Source organism: Tachyglossus aculeatus, unplaced genomic scaffold, assembly GCF_015852505.1.
Source record: "Tachyglossus aculeatus isolate mTacAcu1 unplaced genomic scaffold, mTacAcu1.pri scaffold_12_arrow_ctg1, whole genome shotgun sequence".
NCBI classification, from domain to species: domain Eukaryota; kingdom Metazoa; phylum Chordata; class Mammalia; order Monotremata; family Tachyglossidae; genus Tachyglossus; species Tachyglossus aculeatus.
The window spans coordinates 1,451,864-1,468,947 of NW_024044858.1; the positions used below are offsets into that span (position 1 = coordinate 1,451,864).

Genomic DNA, 17,084 nt, shown 5'->3' on the forward strand with positions numbered 1-17,084 from the left:
TATTATTATTATTATTATCTGTAAGATGGGGGATGAAGACCGTGAGCCCCACGTGGTCCGACCTGATCACCTTGTATCTCCCCCAGCGCTTAGAACCGTGCTCGGCACATAGCAAGAGCTTCACAGATATCGCAATTATTATTCTAATTATTATGTCGTAGCCTCCCAAGCGCCTAGCACAGTGCTCCGGGCACAGAAGCAGCGTGGCTCAGTGGAATATATGTATATTACTCTATTTATTTTACTTGTACATATCTATTCTATTTATTTTATTCTGTTAATATGTTTGGTTTTGTTCTCTGTCTCCCCCTTCTAGACTGTGAGCCCACTGTTGGGTAGGGACCGTCGCTATATGTTGCCAACTTGGTCTTCCCAAGCGCTTAGTACAGTGCTCTGCACACAGTAAGCGCTCAATAAATACGATTGATTGATTGAAAGGGCACGGGCTTTGGGGTCAGAGGTCATGGGTTCAAATTCCAGCTCCACCAATTGTCGTCACTCAGTTACCTCATCTGTCAAATGGGCATTAAGATATGTGAGCCCCCCGTGGGACCACCTGATCACCTTGTAACCTCCCCAGCGCTTAGAACAGTGCTGTGCACATAGTAAGCGCTTAATAAATGCTATCATTATACAGAGAGCGCTCAGAAAAACCGAATAACTGAGTAGGCCGCGGCCCGCGGGGCATGCTGGGAGGTGTAGTTCTTTCGGGGGCGGGGCGCGGAGCATGCTGGGAGGTGTAGTTTTTCGGCGATGGGGCCGCCTCTCATTTGGCCTCTCTCGCTTTCCGTAGCCCAGGCTCTGTCTTGGCCTGTTCATTCAATCAATCAATCCATCAATCAATCGTATTTATTGGGCGCTTACTGTGTGCAGAGCACTGTACTAAGCGCTTGGGAAGTCCAAGTTGGCAACATATAGAAACAGTCCCTACCCAACAGTGGGCTCACAGTCTAAAAGGAAACATAACGGACATTCCATACTATTTATTGAGCGCCTACTGCGTCCCCAGCGCCTAGCACAGTGCTCCGGGCACAGAGAGCGCTCAGAAAAACCGAATGACAGAGTAGGCCGCGGGGCATGCTGGGAGGTGTAGTTTTTCGGGGACGGGGCGCGGAGCATGCTGGGAGGTGTAGTTTTTCGGGAATGGGGGTCGCCGCTCTTTTGGCCTCTCTCACTTTCCGTAGCCCAGGCTCTGTCTTGGCCTGCTCATTCATTCAATCAATCAATCAATCAATCAATCAATCGTATTTATTGGGCGCTTACTGTGTGCAGAGCACTGTACTAAGCGCTTGGGAAGTACAAGTTGGCAACATATAGAGGCAGTCCCTACCCAACAGTGGGCTCACACTCTGAAAGGAAACAAAAAGGACATAAAGGACATTCCATACTGTTTATTGAGCGCCTACTGCGTCCCCCGCGCCTAGCACAGTGCTCCAGGCACAGAGAGCGCTCAGAAATACTGAATGACTGAGTAGGCCGGCGGGCCGCGCCGCGGGGCATGCTGGGAGGTGTAGTTTTTCGGGGACGGGGCGCGGGGCATGCTGGGAGGTGTAGTCTTTCGGGCGCGGAGCATGCTGGGAGGTGTAGTTTTTCGGGGATGGGGGCCGCCGCTCTTTTGGCCGCTCTCGCTTTCCGTAGCCCGGGCTCTGTCTTGGCCTGTTCATTCATTCCATACTATTTATTGAGCGCCTACTGCATGCAGAGCACTGTACTGAGCGCTTGGGAAGGGCAGTTGGGCAACAGGTTCCTACCCGACGACGGGCTTCCAAGTTTCCGTGCCACCCGCACACAGGCGCTCAGTCAATCCCCCGAATCGACCCACAGTAAGCGCTCAATAAATAAATTATTAATAATAATAATAATAATGATAGCATTGATTAAGCGCTTGCCATGTGCAGAGCACTGTTCCAAGCGCTGGAATCCATGCGGCAGTGAGTGACAAGCCACTTCTCTGTGCCTCAGTTGCCCTCATCTGTAAAATGGGGATGATAATATAGTAATGATGGTGTTAAGCGCTTACTATGTGCAAAGCACTGTTCTAAGCGCTGGGGGGATGCAAGGTGACAAGGCGCTTACTGTGTGCAAAGCGCTGTGCTGAGCGCTTGGGAAGTACAAGGCCCTGCTGAGCGCTCACCTCCTCCAGGAGGCCTTCCCAGACTGAGCCCCTTCCTTCCTCTCCCCCTCATCCCCCTCTCCATCCCCCCATCTTACCTCCTTCCCTTCCCCTTCCCCATAGCACCTGTATTTATGTATATATGTTTGTACATATTTATTACTATATTTATTTATTTATTTGTTTATTTTACTTGTACATATCTGTCCTATTTATTTTCTTTTGTTAGTATGTTTGGTTTTGTTCTCTGTCTCCCCCTTTTAGACTGTGAGCCCGCTGTCGGGTAGGGACCGTCTCTATGTGTTGCCAACTTGGACTTCCCAAGCGCTTAGTACAGTGCTCTGCACACAGTAAGCGCTCAATAAATACGATTGATTGATTGATTAATCCCCATTTTACAGAGGAGGGAACTGAGGCCCAGAGAAGTGAAGTGACTTGCCCAGAGTCACACAGCTGACAATTGGCGGAGCGGGGATTTGAACCCATGACCTCTGACTCCAAAGGCCGGGCTCTTTCCACTGAGCCACACTGCTTCTCTGAGCCACGGGATGAAGACCTTGAGCCCCACGTGGGACAACCTTTCATTCAGTTGTATTTATTGAGCGCTGACTGTCTGCAGAGCACTGTACTAAGCGCTTGGGAAGAACAAGTCAGCAACCTAAATCAATCAGTCATATTTATTGAGCACTTACTGTGCGCAGACCACTGTACTAAGCTCTTGGGAAGGACAAGTCGGCAACCTAAATCAATCAATCGTATTGATTGAGCGCTGACTGTGTGCAGAGCACTGTACTAAGCGCTTGGGAAGGACAAGTCGGCAACCTAAATCAATCAATCGTATTTATTGAGCGCTGACTGTGTGCAGAGCACTGTACTAAGCGCTTGGGAAGGACAAGTCGGCAACCTAAATCAATCAATCGTATTTATTGAGCGCTTACTGTGTGCAGAGCACTGTACTAAGCGCTTGGGAAGGACAAGTTGGCAACATATAGAGACGGTCCCTACCCGACAGTGGGCTCACGATCTAGAAGGGGGAGACAGAGAACAAAACCAAACATACTAACAAAATAAAATAAATAGAATATAAAGAGACGGTTCCTACACCCCAGCGGGCTCGCAGTCTAGAAGGGGGAGACGGACAGCAAAACCTGATTGCCTTGTATCTTAGGAGAAGCAGCGTGGCTCAGTGGAAAGAGCCCGGGCTTTGGAGTCAGAGGTCGTGGGTTCAAATCCCGGCTCCGCTGTGTGACTTTGGGCAAGTCACTTCACTCCTCTGGGCCTCATCTGGAAAATGGGGGATTAAGACCGTGAGCCTCTCGTGGGACCACTTGATCACCTTGTAACCTCCCCATCCATCCATCCATTCACTCATTCGTATTTATTGAGCGCCTCCCGGGTGCAGAGCACTGTACTAAGCGCTTGGGAAGGACAAGTTGGCAACGTATAGGGACGGTCCCTACCCAACAATTGGCCCACAGTGCTTAGCACGTAGTAAGCGCTTAACAGATACCATCATTATTGTTATTATCCCAGCCTTTAGAGCAGTGCCTGCACATCAATCAATCAATCAATTGTATTTATTGAGCGCTTACTTTGTGCAGAGCACTGTACTAAGCGCTTGGGAAGTCCAAGTTGGCAACATCTAGAGACAGTCCCTACCCAACAGTGGGCTCACAGTCTAAAAGGGCCTTCCCAGACTGAGCCCCTTCCTTCCTCTCCCCCTCATCCCCCTCTCCACCCCCTCATCTTACCTCCTTCCCTTCCCCACAGCACCTGTATATATGGATATATGTTTGTACATATTTACTACTCTATTTATTTATTTACGTATTTATTTTACTTGTACATATCTACTCTATTTTATTTTGTTAGTATGTTTGGTTTTGTTCTCTGTCTCCCCCTTTTAGACTGTGAGCCCACCGTTGGGTAGGGACCGTCTCTAGATGTTGCCAATTTGTACTTCCCAAGCGCTCAGTCCAGTGCTCTGCACATAGTAAGCGCTCAATAAATACGATTGATGATGATGATGACTGTCTCTATATGTTGCCAATTTGTACTTCCCAAGCGCTCAGTCCAGTGCTCTGCACATAGTAAGCGCTCAATAAATACGATTGATGATGATGATGATAAAAGGGGGAGACAGAGAACAAAACCAAACATACTAACAAAATAAAATAAATAGAATAGATATGTACAAGTAAAATGAATAGAGTAATAAATATGTACTAACATATATACATATAGTAAGCGCCTAACATAGTAAGCGCTCAATAAATACGATAGATGATGATGATGATGATAAAAGGGGGAGACAGAGAACAAAACCAAACATACTAACAAAATAAAATAAATAGAATAGATATGTACAAGTAAAATAAATAGAGTAATAAATATGTACTAACATATATACATATAGTAAGCGCCTAACATAGTAAGCGCTCAATAAATACGATAGATGATGATGATGATGATGATAAAAGGGGGAGACAGAGAACAAAACCAAACATACTAACAAAATAAAATAAATAGAATAGATATGTACAAGTAAAATAGAGTAATAAATATGTACTAACGTGTATACATATAGTAAGCGCCTAACAAATATTATTATTATTATCATTCCTCGCCCAGGTCCCCTCGCTGCCCGGACTTGGACGTGGAGGTTGAGAGTGAACGGTGGCAGGGCCAAGGCTGGACACCGGTTGCGAGACCCCCGGGCCCGGCGGCAACACTGGGCGACACGCTGGGGCCAGGGCCGGGCCCCTCGCCGGCCCCTTCCATGGAGACCGGCTGCCTGGGCCGGTGGAGAGCGGAGAACGACCGGGTAATCAGCCGGTGGAAGGTGCGTGGCCCATCCCCTACCCACCCCTTGCTTGCAGCCCCTTTGCTGAGCCCATCTTTTAGACTGTGTGAGTAGGGACCGTCTCTATATGTTGCCAACTTGTACTTCCCAAGCGCTTAGTCCAGTGCTCCGCACACAGTAAGCGCTCAATAAAGACGATCGATGATGATGATGATCTCCCCTTAGTAATAATAATAACGTTGGCCTTTGTTAAGCCGTTACTAGGCGCCAAGCACCCTTCTAAGCGATGGGATAGAAACACGGTCGTCGGGTTGTCCCACGTGGGGCTCACGGGCTTCATCCCCATTTCCCAGAGGAGGGAACCGAGGCACGGAGAAGTTAAGGTGTTTTTTAAATCGTTCGCTGGGATGCCGCGTGACCGCGATCGTCGCCAGAGCCACCAGGCCACGCAACGTCATCGTCAGTCGTATTTATTGAGCGCTTACTGTGTGCAGAGCACTGGACTATAGCGCTTGGGAAGTCCAAGTTGGCAACATATAGAGACAGTCCCTTCCCAACAGTGGGCTCACAGTCTAAAAGCACACAGTCTGCACGCAGTAAGCGCTCAATAAATCCGATTGATTGATTGATTGATTGATTGCAGGAGGCCCAGCACACTGCCGTCGACTGCGCCCTGCAGCAGGCTGCCCGGCAGAGCCACCTGGCCCTTAGTAGACTCCTCCGTGAGATTCAGGGTAGGTGCCCTCCCTCCCCGGGGCTCGGCCGGGGAATCCGCACCTGGGGCAGGACTTTTAACCCCGGCTCCGGGGGTGATCCCCCTCCCTCCTTTCCGATCAGTCAGTGGTACCTGTTGAGCGCTTCCTACAGAGCAGGTGGGAGAGTACGATATAGCCGAGCGGGTAGACGTATTCCCTGCCCACAGCGAGCTTTCCCCGGCGCCTTCCCACCCTGCCCCCAAGAAGCAGCGTGGCTCAGTGAAAAGAGCCCGGGCTTTGGAGTCAGAGGTCATGGGTTCGAATCCCAGCTCCGCCAATTGTCAGCTGTGCGACTTTGGACAAGTCACTTCTCTGGGCCTCAGTACCTCATCTGTAAAATGGGGGTGAAGACCGTGAGCCCCCCGTGGGACAACCTAATCACCTTGTAAGCTCCCCAGCGCTTAGAACGGTGCTTTGCACATAGTAAGCGCTTAATAAATGCCATTATTATTATTATTATTATTATTATGGGTTCAAACCCCCGCTCTGCCAATTGCCAGCTGTGCGACTTTGGGCAAGTCACTTCTCTGGGCCTCAGTACCTCATCTGTAAAATGGGATGAAGACCGTGAGCCCCCCATGGGACAACCTAATCACCTTGTAAGCTCCCCAGCGCTTAGAACGGTGCTTTGCACATAGTAAGCGCTTAATAAATGCCATTATTATTATTATTATCATTATTATGGGTTCAAACCCCCGCTCCGCCAATTGCCAGCTGTGCGACTTTGGGCAAGTCACTTCTCTGGTCCTCAGTGACCTCATCTGTAAAATGGGGGTGAAGACCGTGAGCCCCCCGTGGGACCACCTGATCACCTTGTAAGCTCCCCAGCGCTTAGAACGGTGCTTTGCACATAGTAAGCGCTTAAAAAGAAGCAGCAGCACAGAGTTCAGAGCCCCTCATTACCCCGTCTGGGACCCGCTGTCTGCGGGCACCGAGGGCTCCGCTTCCTGAGGAAGATGGGCCGGGTGGAGGTTCGGACTTCCGAGCTGGGAATCGGAGCCCTTGGGCTCGGGCGTGCTCCCTGGAAGAGGGGAGAGACCGAGACGGCCACGCACGGTTGGGTTTCAGGACTGCCCGGGACCGTCCGTGGACTCCCCCTGGAAATCACCGTCCTTTACAACGCCCTGGTGTTGGGGGCCGGCTTGGCTGGGGGCTTCACCCGGGACCACGGCGACGGGATCCGGATCGGCCCACAGCGGGGTGAGTTCCCTCGGGGACCCCACCGAGGGGACGGAGGGGGCCGCGGGCCGGCTGGGGTGGGGTGGGGGGCCCGTCCGTGGCCCAGACCCCTCTCTCCCTCCCCGTGTGCCCGCTTTCCAGTCCTGGAGGCGCGTGGAGAGAGCAGCAGTGGGGACCCCCAGCAGCTGTGGGAGGCCGTCTTCCGGGCCCGTCCGCCCCCGGAGCTGTTCCTGCCTCTGCACCGTCTAGCCGGTCTGCAAGGGGCACTCTGGCTGGCCGCCGACCACCCGGGGAAAGCGGCCGACCTGCTTGGAAGGCTGAGCCCCGGCCAGGTACGGGGCCGGGACGGGGAAGGGGTGGCGTCGTGATTCTCCTGCCCGCCGCCGCTCACACCCCTTCCCACCGTGGGGCCGGGCGGGCCTCTTCCCGTTCCCGCCTCGGCTCCTCGGACGCGACTCCCCGGAAGGCCGAGCCCCCGCCCGGAGACAGAGCGACCCGAGGAGGGAGCGACACGGAGCGGCTCGTCGTGCTGCTGGCCCGGTGGGAGCCCCCCGGGGAGGACCCGCGGGCGGCGCTGGCCGCGCAGGGGGCCCGGGAGCTGAGAGACGCGATGCTCACGGCCGCCGCCTTCCGCCACGGTCGGGACCCGGGGATGGGGGGGCGGAGGGCCGGGGAAGCCCCCCGGGGTCAACTCGTGCGAGCGGGGGCTCTCCGGGGGCCACCGCAGGGCTGCAGGCGCTGGAAGCGGAGAACCCGTCCGAGGCGCTGACCGCTCTGCAGGAAGCCGCCGCCGGCCCGTGCTCCCGCCGCGTCCTGGCCGAGATCCACACGGCTCTGAGCCGCTGCCACCTGCGCATGGTAACGGGAGGGGGTCCCCCCAGCCCCCGGAGACCTTGGGGTCCCCTCCCCGCCCCCCGCCCGGCGCTCACGGTCCCGTCCCGGCTCCGCAGGGCCGGCCCCAGACGGCGCTGCGGTTCCTGCTTGGGGCCCTGCAGGCCGACCCCCTCGGAGGGGCTCCGCTCTACCAGGCGGCGGCCCTCCATCGCCAGCGGGGCCACGCTTCCGCCGAGCTGGAGACCCTGGAGCTGCTTGCGGAGGTGAGTACGGGGGGCCGAGGGGTCGCTCCCGCACTCGCGCCGGGGGCCGCTGCAGCCTGTCCCTCGTCCCGCAGGTCCTGAGCGTCCCGGACGACCCCCGGGGCCCAACCTTTCTCCGCTGCCTCGTCTGCGTGGAGTTCCTGGTCCCGGGGCCCCGCCCCACCGCCCCCCTGCAAAAGAGGGAGGTCAAGTGCCTGCTTGCCCGCAGATATCTCCAGGCCAGGAGGTAGGGCCCCCTCCTCCACCTGCCTCCATTTCCCTACTCTTTCCCCTCTTCGGATATTTACGACGATGACGATGGCGTGCGTTCAGCGCTTGCTATGTGCCGGGCACTGGGATAGATACAAGGTTATCACGTTGTCCCACGTGGGGCTCCCAGACTTAATCCCCGTTTTCCAGAAGAGGTCACTGAGGCCCAGAGAAGCGAAGTGACCGGCCCAGAGTCACCCAGCTGACAAGTGGCGGAGCCGGGATTAGAACCCACGACCTCTGACTCCCAAGCCCGGGCTCTTCCCGCTAAGCCACGCTGCTTCTCTGCGAAGCACTTTATGAAGTGCTCATTCGGGTCCGAAGCACTGGGGTAGGCAAAAGATAATCAGAGCCTCCCCTGGGTTCAGACTTTTCTCATCACCCCTCCCTTTCTCTTTCCAACTCCCTCCCCTCCTCATCCTCTCTAGTTCATCTCCCTCTCTCCCTTCCCCTCTTCCCCCGTTTCCCCCCTTCATTCCTTTCGTCTTTTTCCTCCCTCCCTTTCTCTTTCCAACTCCCTCCCCTCCTCATCCTCTCCAGTTCATCTCCCTCTCTCCCTTCCCCTCTTCCCCCGTTTCCCCCTTCATTCCTTTCGTCTTTTTCCTCCCTCCCTTTCTCTTTCCAACTCCCTCCCCTCCTCATCCTCTCTAGTTCATCTCCCTCTCTCCCTTCCCCTCTTCCCCCGTTTCCCCCCTTCATTCCTTTCGTCTTTTTCCTCCCTCCCTTTCTTTTCCAACTCCCTCCCCTCCTCATCCTCTCCAGTTCATCTCCCTCTCTCCCTTCCCCTCTTCCCCCGTTTCCCCCCTTCATTCCTTTCGTCTTTTTCCTCCCTCCCTTTCTCTTTCCAACTCCCTCCCCTCCTCATCCTCTCCAGTTCATCTCCCTCTCTCCCTTCCCCTCTTCCCCCGTTTCCCCCCTTCATTCCTTTCGTCTTTTTCCTCCCTCCCTTTCTCTTTCCAACTCCCTCCCTTCCTCATCCTCTCCAGTTCATCTCCCTCTCTCCCTTCCCCTCTTCCCCCGTTTCCCCCCTTCATTCCTTTCGTCTTTTTCCTCCCTCCCTTTCTCTTTCCAACTCCCTCCCCTCCTCATCCTCTCCAGTTCATCTCCCTCTCTCCCTTCCCTTCTTCCCCCGTTTCCCCCCTTCATTTCTTTCGTCTTTTTCCTCCCTCCCTTTCTCTTTCCAACTCCCTCCCCTCCTCATCCTCTCCAGTTCATCTCCCTCTCTCCCTTCCCCCATTTCCCCCCTTCATTCCTTTCATCTTTTTCCTCTTCTTCACTTTCTTCCAACTTGCCCCGACACCCGCCGGGCCTCCTGCTTCCTTCGCCCTCCCGTCTCCTCCCTGCCTGTGACCTCCTTGCTCCTAGCACCCCACCACCATTCGCACCGTTGAGGCTGGCAGGGCCTCCCCACCCCTCTTCTCTCCTTCCTGAGAGACATCCCCATGCACACAAGCACGCACGCAAAAATCCCCCCCGTGGCTGCCTGGGCTTGGGGTCCGGCTGGGCCCAGCCTGCGGTGACCCCCAGGATCTGTGTGCAGAGCGGAGGAGGCCTCGGAGCATTACCTGGACCTGCTGGCGCTGCTGCAGGAGGGGCCGCAGCAGCAGGTAGGGTGGCCCGATGGGCGGGACGGGGGGGGAAAGCGCGGCGGACCGACCGCCCGGTGACGGAGGCCGAGGGGAGCGGGGCTTGATTTCTGCTGTCCTTTTAGAGGCTTGGGTGGAGAATGGAACCGAAGCTCCCAGGGGAGGAAAAAGTTCAGGGCTGCGGGGCAGACCCAGTGGGGAGACGCACCTCAGGGCTTTCCTTCCTCAGCCACCTTGTTTACCACCCCCATTAATGAATTAATTGACGATGGCATTTGTTAAGCGCTTACTATGGGCCAAGCACCGTTGTAAGCGAGGGGTGGGGGGGATACAAGGTAATCAGGTTGTCCCACGAGGGGCTCACATCCCTCCCTACGAGGGCCTTCAGCCGGCTTAGCCCGTCCCCGACTGGCACCCAAGGCCCCGGTCCCAGGCGGGCAGCGTCCCTTCGCCCTGACCTGCGGAAAAGGGGTCGGGGCGGGGAGCGGGGGCAGCCCTAATCTGGCCCTGAGAGGCGTCACCCCATCCCTCCCGCCTTGTAGTAACAACGAGGATGACGACTGTGGTGTGACTTACTCTGTGCCGACGAGATAGATGCAGTGCTGTCCCATCAGACGCGGGAAAAGGGGGAGGGAGGAGAGGCGTTTGGTCACTCAGTCGCATTTCTTGAGCACTTACTACACGCAGAGCTCGGAAACAGATAGAGACGATCCCTGCCCACCGACGGGCTCGCGGTCTAGAAGTATTTAATCCCCATTTTCCGGGCGAGGGGACGGAGGCCCAGTGGAGTCGCCCAAGTTCCCGCCTCCCAATTCTCCTGCTTCCCTCTGCCAGGTCTCTCCGTCCGGCAGCCCCGAGGTCTTCCTGGAGGCGGCGGCTGCCTTGGTCGAGGCAGGCAGAGCCCGGGCCGCCCTGGCCGTGTGCGCGGAGCTCCTGGGCCGCGTAGAGGGCCGGCTCCCTTCGGCGTTGAGGCTGGAGACCCCCGAGGCCATCCCGGAGGAGGCGAAGGACCCACTGAGCCGCCTCCTGTGGGCGGCGGCCGCCCACCTGCTCCAGGGCCAGGCCTGGATTGTCCTGGGGGATTGGAAGCAAGCCGTGTCCTATTTCACCCAGTGAGTCCCCTTCCCCACCCCGCCGCCCCCCACCCCTCCCAGGCCGGACGGGGCAGGATGGGGGACGATGTCGGCTTCCTTGGCCTTTCGTTCAGTCGTATTTATTGAGCGCCTACCTTGTGCTTCCGCGGCGGGGAAGGCCCGCTATCTAAGGGACGCCCGGAGCCGCTGGGGAAATGACTTTAACCGGCTTCTCCCCCAGGTGCCTCGGCTTCCTGTTCCGTGTGCAGCTCGGGAACGGAGGTAAGCTGCCGTTTCTCCTCCCCGTCTCCCACCCTCCTCCTCTCCCCCAGCCCCCCGTCCCGTCACGGTTCTGAGTCTCGGGGGACCCCCAGGGTCGGAGGAATCCCCCCCGGAGGTGGAAGCGCTGCGGCAGCTCCGGGGTGCCGCGCTGATCGGGAGAGGGACGCAGCAGCTGGAGAACGGTCGGGAGGCCCAGGCCCTACAGGATTTCCTCCTTGGAGCGCAGGTGTGCCCAGGTACGCCTGCCGGACCGTCCTGCCCCGGGCCGGGGCTCCTTCCGAGGCGGCGATGTGGGGCCGGGGCGGGCGCGGACCCCCGCTGACGCCGGGGCGGTTGGCGCAGGGAACCGGGACACGGCCCTCCACCTGGTCCGGGCCCTCTGGAAGCTGAACCGCAGGCAGGAGGCGGCGGCTCGGTGGCGGGAGCTGGAGGCCCCCTTGGCGGAGCCGGACGCGGAGAGCCAGCGGGCGGCGGACAGGTGAGGCTGAGGGTCGGGCGGGGGACTTGCGAGGCCGGGGGCCGTCCCTCTCACCTCACGCACCCCGGGCGAGGGCCCGCGACCCCAGCCGGAGCCGGATTTGGGGGAAGGGGGGGCCTGGCCGGACCCGGCGGCTCTCCGAATCCCCGCGTCCCGATCCCGCAGGCGCCTCCCCCTGTACCTGGTCTCCTGCCTGAGCTGGAGTCGCTTCCCGACGGAAGAGCCCCTTCTTGGAGAGCTGCGGGCCCACGCGCCGCAAGCCGCCGGCCGTTAGCCACCCATCCCCGGCCACCCGGCGGGACTGCCGCCTCCTTCTCCGGGAGGAGTGTGGATAAGGAAGAGGGAGCTCCAGAGGAACCGTCGGGAACGGCTGTGGGAGGGGAGACGCCCCTGCCCTATCCCTGGAGTCCATCCCGCCCGGCGGCAGCGTCTTCCCCACCTCTCTGGCAGAGGGCTGGGCCTTCCCTCCCGTCGACGCTGACCTTTCAACCGGACGCTGGTGCTCGGGCTCTGCCCTGCCCCTCTCTTGGGCGTGGAGGGGATTAATAAACTCTGGAGACAAGGAAGGAGTGAGGCGTCGTTCATCACAGCGACCAGATTTATTGAGCGCTATGTACCAGGCGCCGCACCGAGCGCCGGGGTGGATGCGAGCGAATCGAGTCCGGACACAGTCCCTGTCCCGCGTGGGGCTCGTTTTACAGTTAGGGGAATAATAATAATAATGATGGCATTTGTTAAGCGCTTACTAGGTGCAAAGCACTGTTCTAAGCGCTGGGGGATACAAGGTGATCAGGTTGTCCCATGGGGGGGGGGGGGGGGCTCACAGTCAATCCCCATTTTACAGGTGTGGTAACTGAGGCCCAGAGAAGTTAAGTGACTCGCCCAAGGTCACACAGCAGACAAGTGGCGGAGCCGGGATTGGAACCCAGGACCTCCTGGCTCCCGGGCGTGGGTCCGGGATCCGGTCCGGGCCGTTTTCTCTCCCCTGCACCCCTTCAAATCCCTAGTCCCCGTCACCGCCTCAGCCCCCGAAGTTGGCCTCTTCCTTTTCCGCAGCGCTCGGCCCTGCCTGGCACTACCCACACTCCCACCAATCGTCTCATTCATTCATTCATTCATTCGATCGTATTTTCTGAGCGCTGACCGTGTGCAAAGCACTGCACTAAGCACTTGCGAGAGGACAATTCAGTTTTGTTGTCTAGACTGTGAGCCCGCTGTTGGGTAGGGACCGTCTCTATATGTTGCCAACTTGGACTTCCCAAGCGCTTAGTACAGTGCTCTGCACACAGTAAGCGCTCAATAAATACGATTGAATGAATGAATGAACAACAAACAAACAGCCACGCGGTTGAGCGGGGCAGGGTTTCCTCATTCATTCTGTCATTCGTCATATTTATTGAGTGCTTATTGTATGCAGGTCACTGTACTAAGCGCTTGGAAAGTACAATTCGGCAATAGACGATCTTGTACTTCCCAAGTGCTTAGTACAGTGCTCTGCACACAGTAAGCGCTCAATAAATACGATTGATTGATTGATTGATCCCTTCCGAACAAAGGGCTCACAGTGACCTCATCTGTACAATGGGGATTGAGTCTGCGAGCCCCCCATGGGACAGGGATTGGGTCCAACCTGATTTCAATGTATTCGCCCCAGCGCTTAGTACAGTGCCTGGCACCTAGTAAGCGCTTAACAGATACCAGAATTCTTATCATTATGAGAGGGGAGGGCTGTCGGGGCACCGTTTGGGCTTTGGGGGGGGGAAAGAGTGGATGGGCAGGGCCTGCTGGGGGTTCATGGCGAGCACTTAACGAATACCATCGTTATTATTATTCATCCAGTCGTATTTATTGAGCGCTTCCTGTGTGCAGAGCACTGGACTAAGCGCTTGGAAAGTACAATTCGGCCACGGAGAGAGAGACAATCCCTCCTACCCGTCACCTGGCAGCTTACCTGCGCCCGGCACGCCCTTCTCCGATGCCCCATTCATTCACTCGTTCAATCGTATTTATCAATCAATCAATCAATCGTATTTATTGAGCGCTTACTGTGTGCAGAGCACTGGACTAAGCGCTTGGGAAGTACAAGTCGGCAACACATAGAGACGGTCCCTACTCAGCAGCGGGCTCACAGTCTAGAAGGGGGAGACAGAGAACAAAACCAAACATACTAACAAAATAAAATAAATAGAATAGATATGTATAAGTAAGATTAATAAAGGGTAATAAATATGTACAAACATATACATATATACAGGTGCTGTGGGGAGGGAAAGGAGGTAAGATGGGGGGGATGGAGCACTTATAGAGCACTTACTGTGTGCAGAGCACTGGACTAACCAGCGTGGCTCAGTGGAAAGAGCCCGGGCTTTGGAGTCGGCGGTCATGGGTTCAAATCCCTGCTCTGCCAATTTGTCAGCTGTGTGACTTTGGGCAAGTCACTTCTCTGCCAGCTTTTAGAACGGTGCTTTGCACATAGTAAGCGCTTAACGAATGCCATTATAATAATACTGGGATTTGTTAAGCACTTACTATGTGCAGAGCACTGTTCTAAGCGCTGGGGGGGTTACAAGGGGATCAAGTTGTCCCACGTGGGGCTCACAGTCTTAATCCCCATTTTACAGATGAGGTCACTGAGGCTCAGAGAAGTTAAGTGACTTGCCCAAGGTCACACAGCTGGCATGTGGTGGAGCGGAATTCGAACCCATGGCCTCTGACTCCAAAGCCCGGGCTCTTGCCACTGAGCCACGCTGCTCCTCATTATTCTCTGAGCCTCAGTTCCCTCATCTGTAAAATGGGGATTAAGACCGTGAGCCCCCTGTGGGACAACGTGAACACCCTGTAGCCTCCCCGACGCTCAGAACAGTGCTTTGCACACAGTAAGCGCTTAATACAAATGCCATTATTATTATTATTATTATAAACGAGAGGGCAGAGACAGAGGCTCCTTTCTAGACTGAACCCGCTGTTGGGTAGGGACCGTCTCTATATGTTGCCAGCTTGTACTTCCTAAGCGCTTAGTACAGTGCTTTGCACACAGTAAGCGCTCAATACATACGATTGATTGAATGAATGAATGAATAAAGGCCGTCATTATAGTAATAATAATAATAATAATAATATTAATGGCATTTGTTAAGCACTTACTAAGTGCAAAACACCGTTCTAAGCGCTGGGAAGGATACAAGGTGATCAGGTTGTCCCACGTGGGGCTCACAGTCTTAATCCCCATTTTACAGATGAGGTAACTGAGGCACAGAGAATCAATCAATCAATCAATCACATTTATTGAGCGCTTACTGTGTGCAGAGCACTGTACTAAGCGCTTGGGAAGTACAAGTTGGCAACATAAACGTCTCGGTCCCTACCCAACAGTGGGCTCACAGTCTAGAAGGGGGAGACAGAGAATAAAACCAAACATACTTAACAAAATAAAATAGATAGGATAGACATGTACAAGTAAAATAAATAAATAGAGTAATAGATACGTACAAACATATATACATATATACAGGTGCTGTGGGGAAGGGAAGGAGGTAAGATGGGGGGGATGGAGAGGGGGACGAGGGGGAGAAGAGGAAGACTTTATAACAGACTCGACATTGATCCACAAAGAATAATAATACTAATTATGGCATTTCTTAAATGCTTGCTATGTACCAAGCAGAGAAGTGAAGTGACTTGCCCAAAGTCACACAGCTGACAATTGGCAGAGCCGGGATTTGAACCCATGACCTCTGACTCCCAAGCCCGGGCTCTTTTCCACTGAGCCACGCTGCTTCTCTCTAGTACAGTGCTCTGCACACAGTAAGCGCTCAATAAATACGATTGAATGAATGAATAAATGCTGTTATTATTATTATTATTATTATTAATTATTACTAAGCGCTCGGAAAGTCCAATTCGGCCGCAGAGAGAGACGGTCCCTGCCCAACAACGGGCTCACGGTGTAGAAGGGGGGAGACGGACGGCAAAACGAAACGAGTATTCATCCGTTCAGTGGCAAGAGCCCGGGCTTTGGAGTCAGAGGTCATGGGTTCGAATCCCGACTCCACCACATGTCTGCTGTGTGATCTTGGGCAAGTCACTTCACTTCTCTGGGCCTCAGTTACCTCATCTGTAAAATGGGGACTAAGACTGTGAGCCCCACGTGGGACAACCTGATCACTTTGTATCCCCCCCAGCGCTTAGAACGGTGCTTTGCACATAGTAAGCGCTTAACAAATGCCAACGTTATTATTATTATGGGTTCGAATCCCGACTCCACCACGTGTCTGCTGTGTGATCTTGGGCAAGTCACTTCACTTCTCTGGGCCTCGGTTACCTCATCTGTAAAATGGGGATTTTTTTTTAATGGCATTTATAAAGCCCTTACTATGTGCAAAGCACTGTTCTAAGCGTTGGGGAGGTGACAAGGTGATCAGGTGGTCCCACGGGGGGCTCACAGTCTTCATCCCCATTTTACAGATGAGATAACTGAGGCCCAGAAAAGTGAAGTGACTTGCCCAAAGTCACACAGCTGACAAGTAGCGGAGCTGGGATTTGAACCCATGACCTCTGACTCCAAAGCCCGTCTCTTTCCACTGAGCCATGCTGCTTCTCCTAAGACTGTGAGCCCCCCGTGGGACAACCTGATCACCCTGTATCCTCCCCAGCGCTTAGAACAGTGCTTTGCACATAGTAAGCGCTTAACAAATGCCAATTGTTATTATTACTTACTGGGCACCAAGGACCGTACTAATTAGGGGAAGCAGTGTGGCTCAGTGGAAAGAGCCCGGGCTTTGGAGTCGGAGGTCATGGGTTCAAATCCCAGCTCCGCCACTTGTCAGCTGGGTGACTTTGGGCAAGTCGCTTAACTTCCCTGGGCCTCAGTTCCCTCATCTGTAAAATGGGGATGAAGACTGTGAGCCCCGCATGGGACAACCTGATCACCTTGTCACCTCCCCAGCGCTTAGAACAGTGCTTTGCACATAGTAAGCGCTTAACAAATGCCAATTATTATTATTATTATTACTTACTGGGCGCCTAATTAGGGGAAGCAGCGTGGCTCAGTGGAAAGAGCCTGGGCTTTGGAGTCGGAGGTCATGGGTTCAAATCCCAGCTCTGCCACCTGTCAGCTGGGTGACTTTGGTCAAGTCGCTTAACTTCCCTGGGCCTCAGTGACCCCATCTGTAAAATGGGGATGAAGACTGTGAGCCCCACATGGGACAACCTGATCACCTTGTCACCTCCCCAGCGCTTAGAACGGTGCTTGGCACATAGTATACATTCATTCATTCAATCGTATTTATTGAGCGCTTACTATGTGCAAAGCACTGTTCTAAGCGCTGGGGGATACAAGGTGATCAGGTTGTCCCACGTGGGGCTCACAGTCTTCATCCCCATTTTACAGATGAGGTCACTGAGGCTCAGAGAAGTGAAGTGACTTGCCCAAGGTCACACCGCAGACATGTGGTGGGGTCAGAATTCGAA

The 17,084-nt window shown here is 54.9% G+C and overlaps 1 protein-coding gene across 1 annotated transcript; it reads left to right on the top strand.

Moving 5' to 3' along the window:
* Positions 1 to 1,711: 1,711 nt before the first annotated feature.
* On the top strand, positions 1,712 to 11,980 carry FANCG (FA complementation group G). Its single transcript, XM_038742502.1, has 15 exons — positions 1,712 to 1,823; positions 4,745 to 4,955; positions 5,560 to 5,650; positions 6,740 to 6,871; positions 6,992 to 7,182; positions 7,317 to 7,488; positions 7,578 to 7,708; positions 7,801 to 7,947; positions 8,022 to 8,173; positions 9,737 to 9,803; positions 10,617 to 10,894; positions 11,097 to 11,137; positions 11,230 to 11,373; positions 11,480 to 11,615; positions 11,781 to 11,980. The coding sequence occupies exons 2-15, from the start codon at positions 4,893 to 4,895 to the stop codon at positions 11,887 to 11,889; spliced, it is 1,854 nt and encodes a 617-aa protein (XP_038598430.1). The 5' UTR covers positions 1,712 to 1,823; positions 4,745 to 4,892; the 3' UTR covers positions 11,890 to 11,980.
* The last annotated feature ends 5,104 nt before the right edge of the window (positions 11,981 to 17,084 follow it).

Bases quoted from the DNA above. Each gene is read 5' to 3' on its own strand.
- FANCG (XM_038742502.1), top strand. From the start codon at position 4,893: ATGGAGACCGGCTGCCTGGGCCGGTGGAGAGCGGAGAACGACCGGGTA. The intron at 5,651-6,739 runs GTAGGTGCCCTC...GTTGGGTTTCAG, and splicing joins ACTCCTCCGTGAGATTCAGG to GACTGCCCGGGACCGTCCGT. The intron at 11,374-11,479 runs GTACGCCTGCCG...CGGTTGGCGCAG, and splicing joins TGGAGCGCAGGTGTGCCCAG to GGAACCGGGACACGGCCCTC.